The following is a 27,798-nucleotide window of genomic DNA, read 5'->3' as shown; positions in this document are numbered from 1 at the left end:
TGAGGTTTTCCCGATTACATAAAACATGATGAATGGATACAGATATGTTAGAATGCTCCATCATGTTCATATAATCTCAGACATAAATGACTGCAGTTTAAGACCATCCATTTCATAAGGTCTGGAGTGGTTAAAAAACAAGTTTTAATGACTCAAACCTGTGTTTGTGAGTAAAAATACTTTCAATTACTACTTAAGTAGTTTTTTGGGGGTATTTATATTTGACTACTTTTACTCCGTGAGTAACTCTGTGAGTGTTGAATTCCAAACTTCAAACCGACAAAATGATCATCTACAAGGACATCATCACTGGTATGGACAAATATATCGAATGCCAATGAATGTCTTTCCTTGAAATCATGCTGTATCATGGTATCTATTCAGAATTAACTGATGGGGTCTTTCATGGTTCCCAGTGCTGTGAAACCAAAGGCAAAGGCCTTGCACAGGCCCACACGTAACCTCAGTTGTGTATGATTTTACCATAACCTATTTTACACTAATACACCAGCTGACTACAGGAAAAGCAGGGGCGAGTATGCCCCCATTCTCATCGACGGGGCTGTAGTGGAGCAGGTTGAGAGCTTCAAGTTCCATCAGCGAAATGTCATGGTCCAAACACACGAGAGAGCACGACAACGCCTATTCTCCCTCAGAAGACTGAAAAGATTTGCCATTGGTCCTCAGATCCTCAAAAAGTTATACAGCTGCACCAGAGATCACCCTGACTGGTTGCATCACCGCCTGGTATGGCAACTGCTCGGCCTCCGACCACAAGGCACTACTTTAGGGTAGTGCGTAAGGCCCAGTACATTCCTGGGGCCAAGCTTCCTACCATCCAGGACCTCTATACTAGGCGGTGTCAGAGGAAGGCCCTGAAAATGGTCAAAGACTCCAGCCACCCTAGTCATAGACTGTTCTCTCTGCTACTGCACGGCAAGCGGTACAGAAGCGCCAAGTCTAAGACCAAAAGGCTTCTTAACAGCTTTACCCCCAAGCCATAAGACTCCTGAACAACTAACTAAATAGCTACCCGGACTATTTGCATTGACCCCCCTCCCCATTTTTACGCTGCTGTTACTCTCTTTTTATTATCTATGTATAGTCACTTTACCTCTACCTATATGTACATATTCAGTGGTCTAAAGTACTTAAGTAAAAATACTTTAAAGTACTACTTTAGTTTTTTTGGGTGTCTGCAGGACAGGAAAATTGTCCAATTCACACACTTATCAAGATAACACTCAGTCATCCCTACTGCCTCTGGGCTGGCTGACTCACTAAACACAAATGCATCTTTTGTAAATATTGTCAGTGTTGGAGTGTGCCCCTGGCTAGCCGTACATTTTTAAAACAATAAAATAGGCCCGTCTGCTTTGCTTAATATAAGGATTTTTAAACGATTAATACATTTAGTTTTGATACTTAAGTATATTTAACACAAAATACTTTTAGACTTTTAGTCAAGTAGAATTTTAATGGGTGACTTTCACTTTTGTGAGTAACTTTCTATTAAGGTATCTATACTTTTACTCAAGTATGACAATTGGTTACTTTTTCCACCACTGTACATATTACCTAAATTACCTCGACTAACCTTTGCCACCGCACATTGACTCTGTACCAGTACACCATGTATATAGCCTCGTTACTGTTATTTTATTGTTGCTCTTTAGTTATTTTACATTTTTCTATTTTATTCATTTTGATTTATTTATTCAAATTTACGCTTTTATCAAAGAGCACCTTCTGTCTACCAGACCTGTGTACCTTAGCAGCGCTTCCCTTCCTCCTTTTTCTACAAGTTAATTTATTTGTTTACATCAATTTATTTAGTAAACACTTATTTTTTTCTTACCTGCATTGTTGGTTAAGGGTTTGTAAGTAAGCATTTCACTGTAAGGTCTACACTTGTATTCAGTGCATGTGACAAAATGTGATTAGATTTTTGGGGCTTTTAATAAAGGGGACCCATTTGGTTTGGTAATGTAACAGGTGAATATTTACTTATCGTGAAGGCTAGGAGCTAGGTCGTGCACGTCCTATAATAAATTAAACAGGTGCAGCTAACGGTACAAGGCATACCGGTATGTGGATATTAGCTTGTTCAGTAGCCAGTCTGCAGCTGCTTTCCATGTGCACGCTGTCAAAAGGCACTGTCAACTAACACCAAAACACTCAATCACTGTACAGTCGACTTTCCACCCACAGGTCATTTGCACACATACTATTAGTTTTATGGTATGCTTCTAATCCAGTTATGTTAGCTTTGCAAATCTAGCAGCTCTTGCTAGTACCATAGCAGCGTCTGTAGTCTGTCTGTCAGCCATCTAACAAATAGTGGGCAAGCTCAGCTATGTTACCGGCGGCAGCAGGGCTTGGCCCTAGCCTGGGGAAAGTTTGTACAAGGTCTGAGGCAAACCAAATGTAACTTTAACTGTGAACTATTAATGTGGTTTCAATTCATTCTGTTCTTATTGCAGGGGATGAAATGTTCAGACATTTACAAGATCAAATAATCACCAAATGGGATCTTGTTCGAAGTTCAGGGAAAGGATGCGTCTCCAATGCAGGTATATGCTCTATGAGATTTGGGGCTGACAGATGAGGTGTATCAGGATTTGGAGCCAGTAATTAAGTTGGGTATTGTCTCATAGCTTTGCACTAAAACAGAGTTTATGAAGACTAGTACAATAAGGTGTTTTATTTCGTGGTATCCAATTGGTAGTTACAGTCTTGGCTCATCGCTGCAACTCCCATATGGACTCGGGAGAGGTGAAGGGCCCGGCCCTCCACAGGAGTCGCTAGAGTGAGATGGGACAAGGACATCCTTGTCAGCCAAACACTGCCCTAACCTGGACGACGCTGGGCCAATTGTGCGCCGCCCCATGGGTCGTGGCCGGCTGCAACAGTGCCTGGACTCAAACCAGGATGGCACAGCTAGCAACTGCAATACAGTGCCTTAGACCACTGCGCCACTAGGGAGGCCACAATAAGGTGTTTGACAGTATTGAGACCCAACCACTGAGTGACTCAGCACTCACTCTCTTCCCTTCCCTCTCTCCCCTCCTATCTTCCTCCGGTCCTCCCTTCAGATGGTCAGTAGAACATTGATGACTCTTTGCTGGGGGCGAATGCGTCGGCAGAAGTGCAGGATGACGTCTGTGAGTCCAGGACGGTCAATGGAGTGGACATCGTTCTCAACCACAGACTGCAAGAGACATCCTTCACCAAGGACTCATATAAAGGATATATCAAGGACTACATGAAGGTGTGAGTGTGTTAGTAAGGGGTGTATGTGTGATGTTAGGTTAGCCCTATCAATCCCCCTTTGCACCCCGCAAAGCTGTAATTGTACATTTAAAACAGTCACTATTTTAAATTAAACACAGTTTAAGGTGCGTGTGTGCGCACATGATCAAGGCTAAGCTGGAGGAGAACAACCCAGATGGAGTGAAGCCCTTCACGACTGGAGCTCAGGAGGAGATCAAGATGATCATGGGCAACATGAAGAACTACCAGGTAACCAACTACATCTACTACCGCCTAATAGCCCAGTTAGTTACACATGTTCTACCCGAGCTTGCTGGGTATTCCTAGACTTGAGGAGAACCTGGGGTGTATTCATTATGCCGATTCTCTTTCACTCATTTGGTCTCGCCCTTATCTCCTTGTTTCTGTTTACCCAATCTCTCTCCCTCACTCTCCACCCGTCTCTACCCTCCTGCTCCCACCTCACTCTCCACCCCTCACTCTGCCCTCCTGCTCCCACCTCACCCTCCACCCCTCACTCTACCCTCCTGCTCCCACCTCACTCTCCACCCCTCCTGCTCCCACCTCACTCTCCACCCCTCACTCTGCCCTCCTGCTCCCACCTCACCCTCCACCCCTCACTCTACCCTCCTGCTCCCACCTCACTCTCCACCCCTCACTCTATCCTCCTGCTCCCACCTCACTCTCCACCCCTCACTCTACCCTCCTGCTCCCACCTCACTCTCCACCCCTCTCTACCCTCCTGCTCCCAGCTCACTCTACCCTCCTGCTCCCACCTCACTCTCTACCCTCCTGCACCCACCTCACTCTCCACCCCTCTCTACCCTCCTGCTCCCACCTCACTCTACCCTCCTGCTCCCACCTCACTCTCCACCCCTCACTCTACCCTCCTGCCCCCACCTCACTCTACCCTCCTGATCCCACCTCTCACTCTACCCTCCTGCTCCCACCCCTCACTCTACCCTCCTGCTCCCACCCCTCACTCTACCCTCCTGCTCCCCACCCCTCCTCTACCCTCCTGCTCCCACCTCACTCTCCACCCCTCTCTACCCTCCTGCTCCCACCTCACTCTACCCTCCTACTCCCACCTCACTCTCCACCCCTCACTCTACCCTCCTGCTCCCACCTCACTCTCCACCCCTCTCTACCCTCCTGCTCCCACCTCACTCTCCACCCCTCTCTACCCTCCTGCTCCCACCTCACTCTACCCTCCTGCTCCCACCTCACTCTACCCTCCTGCTCCCACCTCACTCTCCACCCCTCTCTACCCTCCTGCTCCCACCTCTCCACCCCTCTCTACCCTCCTGCTCCTACCTCACTCTCCACCCCTCACTCTACCCTCCTGCTCCCACCTCACTCTACCCTCCTGCTCCCACCTCACTCTACCCTCCTGCTCCCACCTCACTCTCCACTCTACCCTACCCTCCTGCTCCCACCCCACTCTACCCTCCTGCTCCCACCTCACTCTACCCTCCTGCTCCCACCTCACTCTACCCTCCTGCTCCCTCGACCCCTCTCTACCCTCCTGCTCCCACCTCACTCTCCACCCCTCCTCTCCCACCTCCTGCTCCACCCCTCACTCTACCCTCCTGCTCCCACCTCACTCTACCCTCCTGCTCCCACCTCACTCTACCCTCCTGCTCCCACCTCACTCTCCACCCCTCTCTACCCTCCTGCTCCCACCTCACTCTACCCTCCTGCTCCCACCTCACTCTACCCTCCTGCTCCCACCTCACTCTACCCTCCTGCTCCCACCTCACTCTACCCTCCTGCTCCCACCTCACTCTACCCTCCTGCTCCCACCTCACTCTACCCTCCTGCTCCCACCTCACTCTACCCTCCTGCTCCCACCTCACTCTCCACCCTCTCTACCCTCCTGCTCCCACCCTCTACCCTCCTGCTCCCACCTCACTCTCCACCCTCCTGCTCCCACCTCACTCTACCCTCCTGCTCCCACCTCACTCTACCCTCCTGCTCCCACCTCACTCTACCCTCCTGCTCCCACCTCTCACTCTACCCTCCTGCTCCCACCTCTCACTCTACCCTCCTGCTCCCACCTCTCACTCTACCCTCCTGCTCCCACCTCACTCTACCCTCCTGCTCCCACCTCACTCTACCCTCCTGCTCCCACCTCACTCTACCCTCCTGCTCCCACCTCACTCTCCCTCCTGCTCCCACCTCACTCTACCCTCCTGCTCCCACCTCACTCTACCCTCCTCTACCCTCCCTCCCACCTCACTCTCCACCCCTCACTCTACCCTCCTGCTCCCACCTCACTCTACCCTCCTGCTCCCACCTCACTCTACCCTCCTGCTCCCACCTCACTCTACCCTCCTGCTCCCACCTCTCTCTACCCTCCTGCTCCCACCTCTCACTCTACCCTCCTGCTCCCACCTCACTCTCCACTCTACCCTCCTGCTCCCACCTCTCACTCTACCCTCCTGCTCCCACCTCACTCTACCCTGCTCCCACCTCACTCTACTCCTGCTCCCACCTCTCCTCCTGCTCCCACCTACCCTCCTGCTCTACCCTCCTGCTCCCACCTCACTCTACCCTCCTGCTCCCACCCTCTACCCTCCTGCTCCCACCTCACTCTACCCTCCTGCTCCCACCTCACTCTACCACCCCTCCCACCTCACTCTACCCTCCTGCTCCCACCTCACTCTACCCTCCTGCTCCCACCTCACTCTACCCTCCTGCTCCCACCTCTCACTCTCCCACCCTCTGCTCCCACCTCACTCTACCTCTACTCCTGCTCCCACCTCACTCTACCCTCCTGCTCCCACCTCACTCTACCCTCTACCTCACTCTACCCTCCTGCTCCCACCCCTCTCTACCCTCCTGCTCCCACCCTCTACCCTCTGCTCCCACCTCACTCTAGCCTCCTGCTCCCACCTCACTCTACCCTCCTGCTCCCACCTCTCACTCTACCCTCCTGCTCCCACCTCTCACTCTACCCTCCTGCTCCCACCTCACTCTCCACCCCTCACTCTACCCTCCTGCTCCCACCTCTCACTCTACCCTCCTGCTCCCACCTCACTCTACCCTCCTGCTCCCACCTCACTCTCCACCCCTCACTCTACCCTCCTGCTCCCACCTCACTCTCCACCCCTCTCCCACCTCTACCCTCCTGCTCCCACCTCACTCTCCACCCCTCTCTACCCTCCTGCTCCCACCTCACTCTCCCTCCTGCTCCCACCCCTCTCTACCCTCCTGCTCCCACCTCTCACTCTACCCTCCTGCTCCCACCTCTCACTCTACCCTCCTGCTCCCACCTCTCCTCTACCCTCCTGCTCCCACCTCTCTCTACCCTCCTGCTCCCACCTCTCTACCCTCCTGCTCCCACCTCACTCTACCCTCCTGCTCCCACCCTCACTCTACCCTCCTGCTCCCACCTCACCCTCCTGCTCCCACCCCTCCTGCTCCCACCTCACTCTACCCTCCTGCTCCCACCTCACTCTCTACCCTCCTGCTCCCACCTCACTCTCCTGCTCCCACCTCACCCCTCTCTACCCTCCTGCTCCCACCTCACCTCTCTCCACCCCTCACTCTACCCTCCTGCTCCCACCTCACTCTACCCTCCTGCTCCCACCTCACTCTACCCTCCTGCTCCCACCTCTCACTCTACCCTCCTGCTCCCACCTCACTCTACCCTCCTGCTCCCACCTCACTCTCCACCCCTCACTCTACCCTCCTGCTCCCACCTCACTCTCCACCCCTCTCTACCCTCCTGCTCCCACCTCACTCTCCACCCCTCTCTGCTCCCACCTCACTCTACCCTCCTGCTCCCACCTCACTCTACCCTCCTGCTCCCACCTCTCTACCCTCCTGCTCCCACCTCACTCTACCCTCCTGCTCCCACCTCACTCTACCCTCCTGCTCCCACCTCACTCTACCCTCCTCCTCCCACCTCACTCTACCCTCCTGCTCCCACCTCACTCTACCCTCCTGCTCCCACCTCTCTACCCTCCTGCTCCCACCTCACTCTACCCTCCTGCTCCCACCTCACTCTACCCTCCTGCTCCCACCTCACCTCACTCTACCCTCCTGCTCCCACCTCACTCTCCACCCCTCTCTCTACCCTCCTGCTCCCACCTCACTCTACCCTCCTGCTGCTCCCACCTCACTCTACCCTCCTGCTCCCACCTCACTCTCTACCCTCCTGCTCCCACCTCTCACTCTACCCTCCTGCTCCCACCTCACTCTACCCTCCTGCTCCCACCTCACTCTACCCTCCTGCTCCCACCTCACTCTCCACCCCTCACTCTACCCTCCTGCTCCCACCTCTCACTCTACCCTCCTGCTCCCACCTCTCACTCTACCCTCCTGCTCCCACCTCACTCTACCCTCCTGCTCCCACCTCACTCTCCACCCCTCTCTCCCCTCCTGCTCCCACCTCACTCTCCACCCCTCTCTACCCTCCTGCTCCCACCTCACTCTCCACCCCTGCTTCCTCACTCTACCCTCCTGCTCCCACCTCACTCTACCCTCCTGCTCCCACCTCACTCTACCCTCCTGCTCCCACCTCACTCTCCACCCCTCTACCCTCTACCCTCCTGCTCCCACCTCCTCACTCTACCCTCCTGCTCCCACCTCACTCTCCACCCCTCACTCTACCCTCCTGCTCCCACCTCACTCTACCCTCCTGCCCCACCTCACTCTACTCCCCACCTCACTCTACCCTCCTGCTCCCACCTCACTCTACCCTCCTGCTCCCACCTCTCCCCTCCTGCTCCCACCTCACTCTCCACCCCTCACTCTACCCTCCTGCTCCCACCTCACTCTCCACCCCTCTCTACCCTCCTGCTCCCACCTCACTCTCCACCCCTGCTCCCACCTCTCACTCTACCCTCCTGCTCCCACCCCTCACTCTACCCTCCTGCTCCCACCTCTCTACCCTCCTGCTCCCACCTCACTCTCCACCCCTCTCTACCCTCCTGCTCCCACCTCACTCTACCCTCCTGCTCCCACCTCACTCTCCACCCCTCACTCTACCCTCCTGCTCCCACCTCACTCTACCCTCCTGCTCCCACCTCACTCTCCACCCTGCTCCCACCTCACTCTACCCTCCTGCTCCCACCTCACTCTACCCTCCTGCTCCCACCTCACTCTCCACCCTTCTCTCTACCCTCCTGCTCCCACCTCACTCTACCCTCCTGCTCCCACCTCTCACTCTACCCTCCTGCTCCCACCTCACTCTACCCTCCTGCTCCCACCTCACTCTACCCTCCTGCTCCCACCTCACTCTACCCTCCTGCTCCCACCCCTCTCTACCCTCCTGCTCCCTCCACCCCTCTCTACCCTCCTGCTCCCACCCCTCTCTACCCTCCTGCTCCCACCTCACTCTCCACCCCTCACTCTACCCTCCTGCTCCCACCTCACTCTACCCTCCTGCTCCCACCTCACTCTACCCTCCTGCTCCCACCTCACTCTACCCTCCTGCTCCCACCTCTCACTCTACCCTCCTGCTCCCACCTCACTCTACCCTCCTGCTCCCACCTCACTCTCCACCCCTCACTCTACCCTCCTGCTCCCACCTCTCACTCTACCCTCCTGCTCCCACCTCACTCTACCCTCCTGCTCCCACCTCACTCTCCACCCCTCACTCTACCCTCCTGCTCCCACCTCACTCTACCCTCCTGCTCCCACCTCACTCTCCACCCCTCACTCTACCCTCCTGCTCACACCTCACTCTCCACCCCTCTCTACCCTCCTGCTCCCACCTCACTCTCCACCCCTCAATCTACCCTCCTGCTCCCACCTCACTCTACCCTCCTGCTCCCACCTCTCACTCTACCCTCCTGCTCCCACCTCTCACTCTACCCTCCTGCTCCCACCTCTCACTCTACCCTCCTGCTCCCACCTCTCACTCTACCCTCCTGCTCCCACCTCTCACTCTACCCTCCTGCTCCCACCTCTCACTCTACCCTCCTGCTCCCACCTCACTCTACCCTCCTGCTCCCACCTCTCACTCTACCCTCCTGCTCCCACCTCTCACTCTACCCTCCTGCTCCCACCTCACTCTACCCTCCTGCTCCCACCTCTCACTCCACCCTCCTGCTCCCACCTCTCACTCTACCCTCCTGCTCCCACCTCTCACTCTACCCTCCTGCTCCCACCTCTCACTCTACCCTCCTGCTCCCACCCCTCTCTACCCTCCTCCCACCTCACTCTCCACCCCTCACTCTACCCTCCTGCTCCCACCTCACTCTCCACCCATCTCTACCCTCCTGCTCCCACCTCACTCTACCCTCCTGCTCCCACCTCTCACTCTACCTACCCTCCTGCTCCCACCTCTCACTCTACCCTCCTGCTCCCACCCCTCTCTACCCTCCTGCTCCCACCTCACTCTCCACCCCTCACTCTACCCTCCTGTTCTCCTCTCTACCCTCCTGCTCCCACCTCACTCTCCACCCCTCTCTACCCTCCTGCTCCCACCTCACTCTCCACCCCTCACTCTACCCTCCTGCTCCCACCTCACTCTCCACCCCTCACTCTCCCTCCTGTTCCCACCTCACTCTGCTCCCACCTCACTCTCCACCCCTCTCTACCCTCCTGCTCCCACCTCACTCTCCACCCCTCACTCTACCCTCCTGTTCCCACCTCACTCTCTACCCTCCTGCTCCCACCTCACTCTCCACCCCTCTCTACCCTCCTGCTCCCACCTCACTCTCCACCCCTCTCTACCCTCCTGCTCCCACCTCACTCTCCACCCCTCTCTACCCTCCTGCTCCCACCTCTACCCCTCCTCCTGCTCCCACCTCACTCTCCACCCCTCTCTACCCTCCTGCTCCCACCCCTCTCTCTACCCTCCTGCTCCCACCTCACTCCCCTCTGCTCCCACCTCACTCTCCACCCCTCTCTACCCTCCTACTCCCACCTCACTCTCCACCTCTCTCTACCCTCCTGCTCCCACCTCACTCTCCACCCCTCTCTACCCTCCTGCTCCCACCTCACTCTCCACCCCTCTCTACCCTCCTGCTCCCACCTCACTCTCCACCCCTCTCTACCCTCCTACTCCCACCTCACTCTCCACCTCTCTCTACCCTCCTGCTCCCACCTCACTCTCCACCCCTCTCTACCCTCCTACTCCCACCTCACTCTCCACCTCTCTCTACCCTCCTGCTCCCACCTCACTCTCCACCCCTCTCTACCCTCCTGCTCCCACCTCACTCTCCACCTCTCTCACCATCCTCCCTCCCACTGTATTTTTTTTATTTTACAGGTGAGTCTATGAACCCAGATGGTATGGTTGGTCTGCTGGACATCCGTGAGGACGGCCTGGAGATGGAGAAATGCCCAAGACCCTTTAGTTCAGTCTACTTGTGTAATAATAACACTTGTTATAACCACTGCCCTTCCTCCTCTCTTTCATAGTAATACTCAGGTCTCAGAACTTTGTTTCTATTAGCTGCTGCATCTCACCTGACCCACGACCAGGGACCAACCAGACCACGACTCTGCATTACGTTTGGAATGGAAGTATTATATGATGCCCAAACCAAGTCATGTCTATGGGGTTGACAGAAAGGGTGCTGTGACAGTGTTACGGTATGGATCTTATTGATTATGGTGTTCAACTTTGAGTATTGCAGTGTTCTGTTAACTTGTATCAAATTTGCAGCTGCACACAAGCCTAACTGACTTGTTGGAAAGGTGGCATCCTATGACGGTCAGAGCTCTTCAGTAAGGCCATTCTACTGTCAATGTTTGTCCGTGGAGATTGTATGGCTTTCCACTTCATACATCTGTCAGCAACGGGTGTGGCTTAAATGTCAGAATCCACTCATTTGTATGCATGTATATATGTGTAGTTTACCTCAAAAGCTTGTTGTCACATTCATTGAAAGAAAATGTCAAATATTCCAAAACCGGTAGTTACATTATTTTATAAATGATTTACAAATGATAGTGTAAACTTTCAGCTTCTGTAAGTAGAGTGAAGAAAACAAATATTACAATTTCTATAAGCTGCACCAAACAACATAAAAAAGAAGCCATCCAAAAGAGTGTTGCTTTAAGGCAAGTGTTTCACACAGTCTGGTTCATAGTGCACGATCCCCACACACCATCCCACCAACAGCTGATGAAAGGTAGACCCTTTGTGATCATGTCGTTTTGGGTATCAGTTTTAGATAAAGTGAAAGACAAAAGAACAAAGACTTCTGTGATGGTAGGCCCTCAGGTCAATGTCTGTATCCCAGACAGGGTGCTCTGTTCTGGGCTAGTCACCCTTTATCTCCTCCTCTCCTCCCTGGTAGTGGCGGTACTCTGGCTTCAGTTCCCATGTACTCTTGTGCGTCCCTTTAGTGTTGTACACTCCTATCTCCCTCAGGATCTCCTTCAAGTAGGTCTACAGGAAACACACAGACAAACATCTCTCAGAATCTCCTTTATATATGTCTATAGGAGAGAGGCTCTTTCTACAGTGTCCATTATCACACAGCTACAGCCTGCACCCTTACTCTGAAAACTAGAAGCATCTACCAGTGAGGCGAGTCTACCTGTTATTCTTAGTGTCAAAAGCCATTTGTTGTAGTTGATAATGTCCACCAGATGTCAATAGTGGGTAATGGTTGACATTCATCCTCCAGATACAGGTCTACAGTATGTGTTCTGATCCTGTTCAACTTATTACGGCATGACTAATCAGGCCTCAGGGTACTATAGTTCACTCTGACATGCTGTTCTCCCTGTGAAGCACCCTGGAGAAGGTTACAGTGGTGGAGTCTAATCGATCCTAGAGAGAGAGGGTTACAGTGGTGGAGTCTAATCGATCCTGGAGAGAGAGGGTTACAGTGGTGGAGTCTAATCGATCCTAGAAAGAGAGTGTTACAGTGGTGGAGTGTAATCGATCCTAGAGAGAGAGGGTTACAGTGGTGGAGTGTAATCGATCCTAGAAAGAGAGGGTTACAGTGGTGGAGTCTAATCGATCCTAGAAAGAGAGGGTTACAGTGGTGGAGTCTAATTGATCCTAGAAAGAGAGGGTTACAGTGGTGGAGTGTAATCGATCCTAGAGAGAGAGGGTTACCGTGGTGGAGTGTAATCGATCCTAGAGAGAGAGAGGTTACCGTGGTGGAGTGTAATCGATCCTGGAGAGAGAGGGTTACAGTGGTGGAGTCTAATCGATCCTGGAGAGAGAGGGTTACAGTGGTGGAGTCTAATCGATCCTGGAGAGAGAGGGTTACAGTGGTGGAGTCTAATCGATCCTAGAGAGAGAGGGTTACAGTGGTGGAGTGTAATCGATCCTAGAGAGAGAGGGTTACAGTGGTGGAGTCTAATCGATCCTAGAGAGAGAGGGTTACAGTGGTGGAGTCTAATCGATCCTGGAGAGAGAGGGTTACAGTGGTGGAGTCTAATCGATCCTAGAGAGAGAGGGTTACAGTGGTGGAGTCTAATCGATCCTAGAGAGAGGGTTACAGTGGTGGAGTGTAATCGATCCTGGAGAGAGAGGGTTACAGTGGTGGAGTGTAATCGATCCTGGAGAGAGAGGGTTACAGTGGTGGAGTCTAGTCGATCCTGGAGAGAGAGGGTTACAGTGGTGGAGTCTAATCGATCCTGGAGAGAGAGGGTTACAGTGGTGGAGTCTAATCGATCCTAGAGAGAGAGGGTTACAGTGGTGGAGTCTAATCGATCCTAGAAAGAGAGGGTTACAGTGGTGGAGTGTAATCGATCCTAGAGAGAGGGTTACAGTGGTGGAGTCTAATCGATCCTAGAGAGAGGGTTACAGTGGTGGAGTCTAATCGATCCTGGAGAGAGAGGGTTACAGTGGTGGAGTGTAATCGATCCTAGAGAGAGAGTGTTACAGTGGTGGAGTGTAATCGATCCTAGAGAGAGGGTTACAGTGGTGGAGTCTAATCGATCCCAGAGAGAGAGGGTTACAGTGGTGGAGTCTAATCGATCCTAGAGAGAGAGGGTTACAGTGGTTGAGTCTAATCGATCCTGGAGAGAGAGGGTTACAGTGGTGGAGTCTAATCGATCCCAGAGAGAGAGTGTTACAGTGGTGGAGTGTAATCGATCCTGGAGAGAGAGGGTTACAGTGGTGGAGTGTAATCGATCCTGGAGAGAGAGGGTTACAGTGGTGGAGTCTAATCTATCCTGGAGAGAGAGGGTTACAGTGGTGGAGTGTAATCGATCCTGGAGAGAGAGGGTTACAGTGGTGGAGTCTAATCGATCCTAGAGAGAGAGGGTTACAGTGGTGGAGTGTAATCGATCCTGGAGAGAGAGGGTTACAGTGGTGGAGTCTAATCGATCCCAGAGAGAGAGGGTTACAGTGGTGGAGTCTAATCGATCCTAGAGAGAGGGTTACCGTGGTGGAGTGTAATCGATCCTGGAGAGAGAGGGTTACAGTGGTGGAGTCTAATCGATCCTAGAGAGAGAGGGTTACAGGGGTGGAGTCTAATCGATCCTGGAGAGAGCGGGTTACCGTGGCGGAGTCTAATCGATCCTGGAGAGAGCGGGTTACCGTGGCGGAGTGTAATCGATCCTGGAGAGAGAGGGTTACAGTGGCGGAGTCTAATCGATCCTGGAGAGAGAGGGTTACAGTGGTGGAGTCTAATCGATCCTGGGGAGAGAGGGTTACCATGGTGGAGTGTAATCGATCCTAGAGAGAGAGGGTTACAGTGGTGGAGTCTAATCGATCCTAGAGAGAGAGGGTTACAGTGGTGGAGTGTAATCGATCCTAGAGAGAGGGTTACAGTGGTGGAGTGTAATCGATCCTAGAGAGAGGGTTACCGTGGTGGAGTGTTATCGATCCTAGAGAGAGAGAGGGTTACAGTGGTGGAGTGTAATCGATCCTAGAGAGAGAGGGTTACAGTGGTGGAGTCTAATCAATCCTAGAGAGAGAGGGTTACAGTGGTGGAGTCTAATCGATCCTAGAGAGAGAGGGTTACAGTGGTGGAGTCTAATCGATCCTAGAGAGAGAGGGTTACAGTGGTGGAGTCTAATCGATCCTAGAAAGAGAGGGTTACAGTGGTGGAGTCTAATTGATCCTAGAAAGAGAGGGTTACAGTGGTGGAGTGTAATCGATCCTAGAGAGAGAGGGTTACCGTGGTGGAGTGTAATCGATCCTAGAGAGAGAGAGGGTTACCGTGGTGGAGTGTAATCGATCCTGGAGAGAGAGGGTTACAGTGGTGGAGTCTAATCGATCCTGGAGAGAGAGGGTTACAGTGGTGGAGTCTAATCGATCCTGGAGAGAGAGGGTTACAGTGGTGGAGTCTAATCGATCCTAGAAAGAGAGGGTTACAGTGGTGGAGTGTAATCGATCCAAGAGAGAGAGGGTTACAGTGGTGGAGTCTAATCGATCCTAGAGAGAGAGGGTTACAGTGGTGGAGTCTAATCGATCCTGGAGAGAGAGGGTTACAGTGGTGGAGTCTAATCGATCCTAGAGAGAGAGGGTTACAGTGGTGGAGTCTAATCGATCCCAGAGAGAGAGTGTTACAGTGGTGGAGTGTAATCGATCCTGGAGAGAGAGGGTTACAGTGGTGGAGTGTAATCGATCCTGGAGAGAGAGGGTTACAGTGGTGGAGTCTAATCGATCCTAGAGAGAGAGGGTTACAGTGGTGGAGTCTAATCGATCCTAGAAAGAGAGGGTTACAGTGGTGGAGTGTAATCGATCCTAGAGAGAGGGTTACAGTGGTGGAGTCTAATCGATCCTAGAGAGAGGGTTACAGTGGTGGAGTCTAATCAATCCTGGAGAGAGAGGGTTACAGTGGTGGAGTGTAATCGATCCTAGAGAGAGAGTGTTACAGTGGTGGAGTGTAATCGATCCTAGAGAGAGGGTTACAGTGGTGGAGTCTAATCGATCCCAGAGAGAGAGGGTTACAGTGGTGGAGTCTAATCGATCCTAGAGAGAGAGGGTTACAGTGGTTGAGTCTAATCGATCCTGGAGAGAGAGGGTTACAGTGGTGGAGTCTAATCGATCCCAGAGAGAGAGTGTTACAGTGGTGGAGTGTAATCGATCCTGGAGAGAGAGGGTTACAGTGGTGGAGTGTAATCGATCCTGGAGAGAGAGGGTTACAGTGGTGGAGTCTAATCTATCCTGGAGAGAGAGGGTTACAGTGGTGGAGTCTAATCAATCCTAGAGAGAGAGGGTTACAGTGGTGGAGTCTAATCGATCCTAGAGAGAGAGGGTTACAGTGGTGGAGTGTAATCGATCCTGGAGAGAGAGGGTTACAGTGGTGGAGTCTAATCGATCCCAGAGAGAGAGGGTTACAGTGGTGGAGTCTAATCGATCCTAGAGAGAGGGTTACCGTGGTGGAGTGTAATCGATCCTGGAGAGAGAGGGTTACAGTGGTGGAGTCTAATCGATCCTAGAGAGAGAGGGTTACAGGGGTGGAGTCTAATCGATCCTGGAGAGAGCGGGTTACCGTGGCGGAGTCTAATCGATCCTGGAGAGAGCGGGTTACCGTGGCGGAGTGTAATCGATCCTGGAGAGAGAGGGTTACAGTGGCGGAGTCTAATCGATCCTGGAGAGAGAGGGTTACAGTGGTGGAGTCTAATCGATCCTGGGGAGAGAGGGTTACCATGGTGGAGTGTAATCGATCCTAGAGAGAGAGGGTTACAGTGGTGGAGTGTAATCGATCCTAGAGAGAGGGTTACAGTGGTGGAGTGTAATCGATCCTAGAGAGAGGGTTACCGTGGTGGAGTGTTATCGATCCTAGAGAGAGAGAGGGTTACAGTGGTGGAGTGTAATCGATCCTAGAGAGAGAGGGTTACAGTGGTGGAGTCTAATCGATCCTAGAGAGAGAGGGTTACAGTGGTGGAGTCTAATCGATCCTAGAGAGAGAGGGTTACAGTGGTGGAGTGTAATCGATCCTGGAGAGAGAGAGGGTTACAGTGGTGGAGTGTAATCGATCCTGGAGAGAGAGAGGGTTACAGTGGTGGAGTGTAATCAATCCTGGAGAGGGAGGGTTACCATGGTGGAGTCTAATCAATCCTGGAGAGAGAGGGTTACCATGGTGGAGTCTAATCGATCCTGGAGAGAGAGGGTTACAGTGGTGGTGTCTAATCGATCCTGGAGAGAGAGGGTTACAGTGGTGGAGTCTAATCGATCCTAGAGAGAGAGGGTTACAGTGGTGGAGTCTAATCGATCCTGGAGAGAGAGGGTTACAGTGGTGGTGTCTAATCGATCCTGGAGAGAGAGGGTTACAGTGGTGGTGTCTAATCGATCCTGGAGAGAGAGGGTTACAGTGGTGGAGTCTAATCGATCCTAGAGAGAGGGTTACCGTGGTGGAGTGTAATCGATCCTAGAGAGAGAGGGTTACAGTGGTAGAGTCTAATCGATCTTGGAGAGAGAGGGTTACCGTGGTGGAGTGGTGGAGTGGAAACTATCTTGGAAGGCTGAGCAGAACCGCTCGCAGCGCATACTCACTTATGGTAATGAAATCAGACAGGACAGTGAACAGGTTGCTGTTTGTGTGACTAACCACAGGTTGCTTGGTGACCTCCACCAGGTCTTTGATGTTGTAGTACTGGTGTTTCTCAAAGGCGGAGAAGAGCATGTCCATCACCTGCTGTCTGTCTGCCCTCACCATCCTACCTTCAGCCCTCTTCTTCTTCTCATACTCCACCTACACAAAACAACCCACGGAAAACCCACACAGGGGCAAGGAGGGAGCATGGTAGAAGTGCACATTACAGTTCCAAATGTATATTGATCCAACACTACAAAGATATGGAACCTTCAGGAGCATGCAAGCAGACACGCACTGATTTTAACATGTGATATGGTAGTGTTCTTACGTTAGCAACATGGTTGGACACAGGCTTGAAGTTGTTAGTGACAGCCCTGTCCATCTGCTCGGTCAGACGCTGGGGCTTGGTAGACACCTCAATCTGTAATCTGAAGAGAGGAGGATACATTCTAGAACACTGTCACAGAACTGTTTGAGAGAACCTGAGAAATTATTCAAATGAATGAAGACAGGGTCTTATTGAGAGAAGCAACCCAGTGGGCAGAGCACTGAATAGAATAAAAGGCAGAACAGTAGTATCCACTATGCTGTACAATGGTTGAATAACACATATAGCCATTCAGTATAATGTACAGTACTGGCACTGCTGTGCACATACAGACACCAAGGCAGACATGCATGTGCTCAAACACACAGGGAGAGGCTCTACCCAAAATTACAATCAACTAATTGCACCATTACCGCAAAAATGGAAGAAGCAAGTTGAAGGGGGAACAGTAAAGAACTTGTCGGTATATCAGTTAAATATAAAGGAACTTTTTTTTTCAAGTTGAATTTTTTTTACAGCTGTGCTATATAGATGGCAAAATAGTTAGGAAGAGATTTTTGATGCCACATTCCATGCCACATGGTTTATGAACTGATACGCAAAATGACAACTTAAAAAGAAGATTTTTCAATTTAAATGATTATAAAAATTATTGCAACCAATAGAATGTATATACAGTGCCTTGCGAAAGTATTCGGCCCCCTTGAACTTTGCGACCTTTTGCCACATTTCAGGCAGAATCAACAACAAGTGGGACACAATCATGAAGTGGAACGACATTTATTGGATATTTCAAACTTTTTTAACAAATCAAAAACTGAAAAATTGGGCGTGCAAAATTATTCAGCCCCCTTAAGTTAATACTTTGTAGCGCCACCTTTTGCTGCGATTACAGCTGTAAGTAGCTTGGGGTATGTCTCTATCAGTTTTGCACATCGAGAGACTGACATTTTTTTCCCATTCCTCCTTGCAAAACAGCTCGAGCTCAGTGAGGTTGGATGGAGAGCATTTGTGAACAGCAGTTTTCAGTTCTTTCCACAGATTCTCGATTGGATTCAGGTCTGGACTTTGACTTGGCCATTCTAACACCTGGATATGTTTATTTTTGAACCATTCCATTGTAGATTTTGCTTTATGTTTTGGATCATTGTCTTGTTGGAAGACAAATCTCCGTCCCAGTCTCAGGTCTTTTGCAGACTCCATCAGGTTTTCTTCCAGAATGGTCCTGTATTTGGCTCCATCCATCTTCCCATCAATTTTAACCATCTTCCCTGTCCCTGCTGAAGAAAAGCAGGCCCAAACCATGATGCAGCCACCACCATGTTTGACAGTGGGGATAGGGTGTTCAGGGTGATGAGCTGTGTTGCTTTTACGCCAAACATAACGTTTTGCATTGCTGCCAAAAAGTTCAATTTTGGTTTCATCTGACCAGAGCACCTTCTTCCACATGTTTGGTGTGTCTCCCAGGTGGCTTGTGGCAAACTTTAAACAACACTTTTTATGGATATCTTTAAGAAAAGGCTTTCTTCTTGCCACTCTTCCATAAAGGCCAGATTTGTGCAATATACGACTGATTGTTGTCCTATGGACAGAGTCTCCCACCTCAGCTGTAGATCTCTGCAGTTCATCCAGAGTGATCATGGGCCTCTTGGCTGCATCTCTGATCAGTCTTCTCCTTGTATGAGCTGAAAGTTTAGAGGGACGGCCAGGTCTTGGTAGATTTGCAGTGGTCTGATACTCCTTCCATTTCAATATTAGCATTTGCACAGTGCTCCTTGGGATGTTTAAAGCTTGGGAAATCTTTTTGTATCCAAATCCGGCTTAAACTTCTTCACAACAGTATCTCGGACCTGCCTGGTGTGTTCCTTGTTCTTCATGATGCTCTCTGCGCTTTTAACGGACCTCTGAGACTATCACAGTGGAGGTGCATTTATACGGAGACTTGATTACACACAGGTGGATTGTATTTATCATCATTAGTCATTTAGGTCAACATTGGATCATTCAGAGATCCTCACTGAACTTCTGGAGAGAGTTTGCTGCACTGAAAGTAAAGGGTCTGAATAATTTTGCACGCCCAATTTTTCAGTTTTTGATTTGTTAAAAAAGTTTGAAATATCCAATAAATGTCGTTCCACTTCATGATTGTGTCCCACTTGTTGTTGATTCTTCACAAAAAAATACAGTTTTATATCTTTATGTTTGAAGCCTGAAATGTGGCAAAAGGTCGCAAAGTTCAAGGGGGCCGAATACTTTCGCAAGGCACTGTACAGTTGAAGTCGGAAGTTTACATACACCTTAGCAAAATACATTTAAACTCAGTTTCACAATTCCTGACATTTAATCCTAGTAAAGATACCCTGTCTTAGGTCAGTTAGATCACCACTTTATTTTAAGAATGTGAAATGTCAGAATAATAGTAGAGTGATTTATTTCAGTTTTTATTTCTTTCATCACATTCCCAGTGGGTCAGAAGTTTACATACACTCAATTAGTGTTCGGTAGCGTTGCCTTTAAATTGTTTAACTTAGGCCAAACCTTTCAGGTAGCCTTCCACAAGCTTCCCACAATAAGTTGGGTGAATTTTGGCCCATTCCTCCTGACAGAGCTGGTGTAACTGAGTCAGGTTTGTTAGGCCTCCTTGCTCGCACACACTTTTTCAGTTCTGCCCACAAATTTTCTATAGAATTGAGTACAGGGCTTTGTGATGGCCACTCCAATACCTTGACTTTGTTGTCCTTAAGCCATTTTGCCACAGCTTTGGAAGTATGCTTGGGGTCATTGTCCACTTGGAAGACCCATTTGCGACCAAGCTTTAACTTCCTGACTGATGTCTTGAGATGTTGCTTCAACTTATCCACATAATTTTCCTTTCCTCATGATGCCATCTATTTTGTGAAGTGCACCAGTCCCTCCTGGAGTAAAGCACCCCCACAACATGATGCTGCCACCCCTTCCTTCACGGTTGGGATGGTGTTCTTCGGCTTGCAAGCCTCCCCCTTTTTCATCCAAACATAATGATGGTCATTATGGCCAAACAGTTCTATTTTTGTTTCATCAGACCAGAGGACATTTCTCCAAAAAGTATGATCTTTGTTCCCATATGCAGTTGCAAACCGTAGTGGCTTTTTTATGGCGGTTTTGGAGCAGTGGCTTCTTCACAAGGTCCTTTGCCGTTGTTCTGGGATTGATTTGCACCAAAGTACTTTCATCTCTAGGAGACAGAACACATCTCCTTCCTGAGCGGTATGACATCTGCGTGGTCCCATGGTGTTTATACTTGCGTACTATTGTTTGTACATATGAATGTGGTATCTTCAGGCGTTTGGAAATGGCTACCAATGATGAACCAATGTTGTGGAGGTCTAGAATTTGGCTGATTTCTTTTGATTTTCCCATGATGTCAAGCAAAGAGGCACTGAGTTTGAAGGTAGGCCTTGAAATACATCCACAGGTACACCTCCAATTGACTCAAATTATGTCAATTAGCCTATCAGAATCTTCTATAGCCATGACATAATTTTCTGGAATTTCCCAAGCTGTTTAAAGACAGTCAACTTAGTGTATGTAAACTTCTGACCCACTGGAATTGTGATACAGTGCATTTTAAATGAAATAATCTGTCTGTAAACAATTGTTGGAAAAATTACTTGTGTCATGCACAAAGTAGATGTCCTAACCAACTTGCCAAAACTATAGTTAGTTAACAAGACATTTGTGGAGTGGTTGAAAAACGGGTTTTAATGACTCCAACCTGAACTGTATATGGGGGATACAACCATCCCAGCTCTGCAGAGTTTGCTGCGAAGAGACAATCCTTAAAATAATTTGTTTTGGTGCTGTCCATATGTAGCTTTTTTTGGTCACAGGTCCAGGAATGGCTGAAGAATTGCAACATTTACCTGGAGCTAACTGAAAAGTCATAGTCAATCGATCAATAATAATAATACTTTTAGAAAAATTGTTATCTTTAATTTACAATCTGTAGAAACTATGAGAATAGAAAGGTTCAGAACTTTTGTGAAACATCACAGCACAGTTGAAAAATATATAGCAAATAGAAATCCAAACTGGATGGTGTTAAGAGATAGACGGGAGGGGTTGAGTGGAGCTGAAGGGTGGGAATAATAACAACAAGATAACTGTTGTAAAATGTACTGTGTCCATAAAATGTATAAAGGTTCAGAACTTTTGTGAAACAGCACATTTAAAAAAAATATGGTACATAAAAATGTAACTGGATGGTCTTCAGAAATAGAAGGAAGGGGTTGAGGGTAGCTTAAAAACAAACAAAACATAACTGTCTGGAAAATGTATTAGGCATGTATAAGCTTAAGAGTTGTTGTCCATCAGTTTACTCCAATTAGGGTAGGGTTGGGGGAAAATAATAAAGGAAAATATTTTTTTTAATAAAAATGTATATATACAGTGCCTTCGGAAAGTATTCAGACCACTTGACTTTTTCCACATTGTTACATTAGACTTATTCTAAAATTGATTCAATGTTTCCCCCCCTCAATCTACACACAATATCCCATAAAAAAAACAGGTTTTTAGAATTTTTTGTTAATTTAAAAAAAGTAAAACCCTGAAATAATGCATTTGAGACAATCAGTTGAGTTGTGACAAGCTATGCATGGCATACAGAAGATGACCCTATTTGGTAAAAATCCAAGTCCATATTATGACAAAAACAGCTCAAATAAGCAAAGAGAAACGAAAGGTCATTATTACTTTAAGACATGAAAGTCAGTCAATACGGAACATGTCAAGAACTTTGAAAGTGTCTTCAAGTGCAGTCGCAAAAACCATCAAGATCTATGATGAAACTGTCTCTCATGAGGACCACCACAGGAAAGGAAGACCCAGAGTCACCTCTGCTATGATGAAACTGTCTCTCATGAGGACCACCACAGGAAAGGAAGACCCAGCGTTACCTCTGCTCTAGAGGATAAGTTCATTAGAGTTACCAGTCTCAGAAATTGCAGCCCAAATAAATGCTTCACAGAGTTCAAGTAACAGACATCTCAACATCAACTGTTCAGAGGAGACTGTGTGAATCGGGCCTTCATGGTTGAATTGCTGCAAAGAAACCACTACTAAAGGACACCAATAAGAAGAAGAGACTTGCTTGGGCCAAGAAACTCTCAGCAATGGACATTAGACCGGCGGAAATCTGTCCTTTGGTCTGATGAGTCCAAATTTGAGATTTTCGGTTCCAATCGCGTGTCTTTGTGAGACGCAGAGAACGGATGATCTCCGCATGTGTGGTTCCCACTGTGAAGCATGGAGGAGGTGGTGTGATGTGTGAGGTGCTTTAATGATAACACCGTCTGTGATTTATTTAGAATTCAAGGCACACTTAACCAGCATGGCTAAAACAGCATTCTGCAGTGATACGCCATCCCATCTGGTTTGCGCTTAGTGGGACTATCATTTGTTTATCAATAGGACAATGACCCAAAACACCTCCAGGCTGTGTAAGGGCTATTTGACCAAGAAGGAGAGTGATGGAGTGCTGCATCAGATGTCCTGGCCTCCACAATCACCCGACCTCAACCCAATTGAGATGGTTTAGGATGAGTTGGACCGTGGAGTGAAGGAAAAGCAGCCAACAAGTGCTCAACATATGTGGGAAAGAAGGTTGGAAAAGCATACCTCATGAAGCTGGTTGAAAGAATGCCAAGAGTGTGCACAGCTGTCATCAAGGCACAGGGTGGCTACTTTGAAGAAACACTTTTTTGGTTACTACATGATTCCATATGTGTTCTTTTATAGTTGATGTCTTAACTATTATTCTACAATGTAGAACATTGTGAAAATAAACAATGAATGAGTTGGTGTCCAAACTTTTGCCTGGTACTGTAAAAAAAAAAAAAATATATATATATATATATATATAAATAAATAAATAACTATTATATATATTTATTGTTTTGTTTTATATATATCTATATAAATAAATACATATGGAGGATTGGAAATGATGCAGACAATTACATTGATGGAAGCTACACTCTATCTGCAATATGAAAGCAGATCTACCCCTAATACATAAAAAAATAAAAATAACACATAGGAGAGAGAATAGTTGCCATAGCACACAAGGAACAGTTGCTATAACAATCCCTGCCAACCTCTGCTCCCATAAAACTGAATTGAGAACAGTTATACGCCATTATTAGATATTATCTTGGAGTTCGCTATGGCTACTGTTCCTCCCACATCTACTAATCTCACTCAGAAATGAAACCAGGAGAAATAGCCTATTGGTGATGCTTTATTTTACTGTCACCTAATTACAGTACCAGTCAAAAGTTTGTACACACATTCTCATTCAATGGTTTTTATTTATTTTTACTATTTTCTACATTGTAAAACAATAGTGAAGACATAACTATGAAATAACATATATAGAATCATGTAGTAAGCAAAAGTGTTAAACAAATCAAAATATATTTTATATATTTGAGATTCTTCAAAGTAGTCACCGTTTGCCTTGGTGACAGCTTTGCACACTCTTGGCATTCTCTCAACCAGCTTCACGTGGAATGCTTTTCCAACAGTCTTGAAGAAGTTCCCACATATGCTGAGCACATGTTCGCTGCTTTTACTTCGCTGCACTCTGCAGTGCAACTCATCCCAAACCATCTCAATTGGGTTGACGTTGGGTGATTGTGGAGGCCAGGTCAGCTGACGCAGCACTCCATCACTCTCCGGCTTGGTCAAACAGTCCTTACACAACCTGTAGGTGTGCCTTGAATTCTAAAAAAATCACAGACAGTGTCCTTAGCAAAGCACCCCCACACCTCCTCCTCCATGCTTCACGGTGGGAACCACACATGCAGAGATAATCTGTTCACCTACTCTGCATCTCACATAGACACGGCGGTTGGAACCAAAAATCTCAAATTTGGATTTCCACCAGTCTAATGTCCATTGCTCGTGTTTCTTGGCCCAAGCAAGCCTCTTCTTATTGGTGTTCTTTAGTAGTGGTTTCTTTGCAACAATTTGACCATGAAGGCCTGATTCATGTAGTCTCCTCTGAACAGTTGATGTTGAGATGTGTCTGTTAGTTGAACTCTGTGAAGCATTTATTTGGGCTGCAATTTCAGAGGCTGGTAACTCTGGGTCTTCTTTTCCTGTGGCGGTCCTCATGAGAGCCAGTTTCATCATTGTTTATTTGATTTATTTAACCAGGAAGGGCTCATTGAGATTTAAAATCTCTTTTTCAAGAGCGTCCTGGCCAAGATAGGCAGCACCAAGTCATTACAAAAATTACAGACAAACATGAAAAACTACAAGTAATCTAGTAAAAACCATAGAATTCACAAGAGTATAACGAAATCAAAAACAGCAAATTAAAAACATTGACAGGTCAGGGAATCAGTCTCAAGATCATTCATCAGTGATTTAAAAATGCCAATCGGGTTCTTCCAGTTTAAAAGTATTTTGTAAGGCGTTCCAAGACGATGGTGCAGAGTACATAAAAGCCCTTTTACCAAATTCAGTTCGGACATTTGGAACAGTTAACAGGATAAAGTCCAGCAAACGAAGAGAGTACCCACCACATTTCTGAACAATAAAAATGCCCAAATAAAAAGGTAGTAAACCCAAAATGGCTTTGTAAATAAAAGTATACCAGTGCCTGAGCCTACGAGTGACTAGAGAAGGCCAGCCAACCCTCGTATACAAAGTACAGTGGTGCATAAGGGCTTTGCAGTTTAAAATAAATCTCAAAGTGCCATGGTAAAGGGTGTCAATTGATCTCAAACACTTCATATATAAAATATCCCCATAGTCTAGTAAAGGCATAAATGTAGCTGATACTAGCCTCCTGGCTTCAAAAGAAAAACAGGCCTTATTCCTCAAATAAAATCTCAATTTTTTTGTAAGTTGTTGAATATGCAATTTAAAAGAGAGGCCGTCATCAATTAAAATTCCAATTTATTTATATGAGGTTACAACCTCAATCTCCTTGTCCTGACGGGTAGTAATAGGTGAAAGGTTCAGAGGTCTATTTCTTGATTTAGAAAACACCATAAGTTTAGTTTTGTCAGCATTGAGGATAAGCTTCAATTGACACAAGGTATGTTCAACAGTATAAAAAGCCGTTTGCAAGTTCTTTAACGCTTTTGTAAGAGACGAGGCACAACAGTAAATAACAGTATCATCAACATAAAAATAAGTTGCGCATTTTGGACATTTTTGTCTAAATCATTTATATAAATAGTGAATAAGAGAGGGCCAAGTACAGAGCCTTGGGGCACACCATTATTAACAGACATAAGCCCATCAAATGGAGTTGTATATAGACAGATAGTTAGCAAACCATGCAACTGCATGCTCAGAAAGACCTACATTCGACAATCTCTGCCTTAGTATAGCATGATCAACTGTATCAAAAGCCTTAGAGAGAATAAAAAAGAATAAAAAGTGAGACACAGTGCTGTTTTTTGTCAAGGGCTTCAGTGATATCATTTAAAACCTTCATGGCTGCTGTAATTGCATATTTGAGCTGTTCTTGCCATAATATGGACTTGGTTTTTTACCAAATAGGGCTATCTTCTGTATACCACCTCTACCTTGTCACAACACACCTGATTGGCTCAAACGCATTAAGAAGGAAAGAAATTCCACAAATTAACTTTTAACAAGGCACACCTGTTAACTGAAATGCATTCCAGGTTCATGAAGCTGGTTGCGAGAATGCCAAGAGTGTGCAAAGCTGTCATCAAGGCAAAGGGTGCCTACTTTGAAGAATCTCGTATATGAAACATATTTTTCATTTGTTTAACACCTTTTTGGTTACTACATGATTCCATGTGTGTTATTTTATAGTTGTTACGTCTTCACTATGATTCTACAATGTAGAAAATAGTACAAATAAAGAAAAACCCTGAAATGAGTAGCTGTGTCCAAACTTTTGACTGGTACTGTATATTGAAATTGTAATGCGTTTTGTTTCACTCACTTCTTCAGTTTCATATAGTTTTCATTGACGGCTGGTCTGCACTCCGCTCTCTGTACCACCATGCCCTCCAGACTGATCTTATCTGAAACAAAGACAATACGTTTCCTTTAAGGACCCACACACATCAATAGCAGAATGCTGTTTTAAATCACAGTCTATTATTTATTTCAATACAACAGGCCTAAGTGTTATTTCATATTCTTCAGCACCGTACTAAACATGCAGCCCAAATTATATTTGACTGAACTGAATCCCTTGACTGAATCAGTAGAGAAACAGGTGAAATAGGTGGAACCACCCAAGTTGAGTACTCCACAGCCAACACTCCAAATCTCCATCAACTGCCAGTGGACTGCTCATCAACAGCTTGCCATTTCAAAATGTAGTGATTCATCTATTTGCCGTTTTCTTTGTCATTGTGTGTGTGTGTGTGTGTGTGTGTGTGTGTGTGTGTGTGTGTGTGTGTGTGTGTGTGTGTGTGTGTGTGTGTGTGTGTGTGTGTGTGTGTGTGTAACTATCCTTGTGGGTACCAGAAGTCCTCACAACGATAGTAAAACAAGGAAAATTCAGACAAATAGGGAGGCATAGTTTTATGGGGTTAAGGTTAGGCTTAAGGTTATGGTTAGGTTAAGAAAAATTGGATTTTGGATGGGAATCAATTATTTGGTCCCTACAAGGATAGCAAAACAAAATTGTGTGTGTGTGTGTGTATGTGTGTGTGTGTGTCTAACAAGGGGGCCAGGATAGGTTCACACAATTGTATTAGACACTGTCATACAGAGATAAATAGTACACTCTGTCCAGACTGTCCAACAAACGCCAAGGAACAGCCAACAACCACTTTAGTCCAGTTGGTTGGTGTCTGTTTGTTGGCTAATCAGGTTTTGTTCTACTGAGAAAATGTCCAGTTAGCGTTTGTTGGTGCAATTAAAAATCTGTGCACTTTTACCAAGTGGCTCCAGAGAAATCACGTCAGTCAATCCAATGTCACAGATCTCACGCACTCACTAATATCCATTCCTCATCTTTTTCACAAATGGATGCATTATGTGCAATTATTGCATGATAACGGCTGAAACACTTGTCGGCGCATCTCCCTAAACACACTTACACACAAACGCATTTCTCAACTTCAGAGCAGCCTGCCTCCATCTCCCCCTCAAGTCACTCACAGGCCCCTGGCAGGGATCATCTGGGTCAGGGCCGTATGGGAGAGAATAGATCTCCCCTCTATCTCCCTTACTCTCTTCCAGTTCTCTTTTTCAACCTATCCCCTACTCCATACCTCTCTCGCCAGTCTGCTCATGCCTCTTCTCCTGTAGGGTTGTATAAGACTGGGAGTGTTGAGGGTTTATGTCTGTTTAGTGTGGAATGAATTAGGATAAAACTTGCAGGTCCCAAGGGACACTGGTATGTAGGAGAGCAAAGCTGCACATGCAGAGATGGAGACAGAGATGGAAGGAAGCAGAAAGAGAAGAGAACAGAATGAGAGGAGGAGGAGGGCACAGTGAGAGGTGGAATGGCCACAGCATTTGTTGCTCAAGGCTGTCGTGCTAAGAGGGAGAGGAACAGGAGGAAAGAGAACAGGAGGAGAGAGGAGGAGAAAGAAGGGTGATAAGGTCAAGCTACCGCCCACTCATCTTCTCCCACCATCTCTAACCTCTTACCTTCTATAAGGACCCTCCATCTAAAAAGCACACACACTCACCCCCCACTCCCACTGATATTCCCTAGACACTTCCCTCTGTATCTGAATATTCCAGGAGCCTTCAGATTTCTCAAGCCTCTGGTGAATTTCAGATAGACGC

At 47.8% G+C, this 27,798-nt stretch overlaps 1 protein-coding gene and 1 pseudogene across 1 annotated transcript in view; one reads left to right on the top strand and one right to left on the bottom strand.

The window, feature by feature from the left end:
* Positions 1–284: 284 nt before the first annotated feature.
* Positions 285–10,917, top strand: LOC139385923 (translationally-controlled tumor protein homolog; annotated as a pseudogene).
* A 580-nt stretch (positions 10,918–11,497) lies between these two features.
* LOC139406094 (general transcription factor IIF subunit 2-like) overlaps positions 11,498–27,798 on the bottom strand; it is a 50,999-nt gene continuing 34,698 nt past the window's right edge. Inside the window, exons 5-8 of the mRNA XM_071148562.1 lie at positions 25,991–26,072; positions 17,017–17,116; positions 16,701–16,844; positions 11,498–11,626 (exon numbers count right to left, since the gene is read on the bottom strand). Coding sequence (XP_071004663.1) covers positions 11,498–11,626; positions 16,701–16,844; positions 17,017–17,116; positions 25,991–26,072 — 455 coding nt within the window. The remainder of the gene's footprint in view (positions 11,627–16,700; positions 16,845–17,016; positions 17,117–25,990; positions 26,073–27,798) is intronic.

This window comes from Oncorhynchus clarkii, chromosome 3 (genome assembly GCF_045791955.1).
Source record: "Oncorhynchus clarkii lewisi isolate Uvic-CL-2024 chromosome 3, UVic_Ocla_1.0, whole genome shotgun sequence".
NCBI classification, from domain to species: domain Eukaryota; kingdom Metazoa; phylum Chordata; class Actinopteri; order Salmoniformes; family Salmonidae; genus Oncorhynchus; species Oncorhynchus clarkii.
Note: the sequence above shows the minus strand (reverse complement) of the source record. Positions and strands in the feature narration are given on the sequence as shown.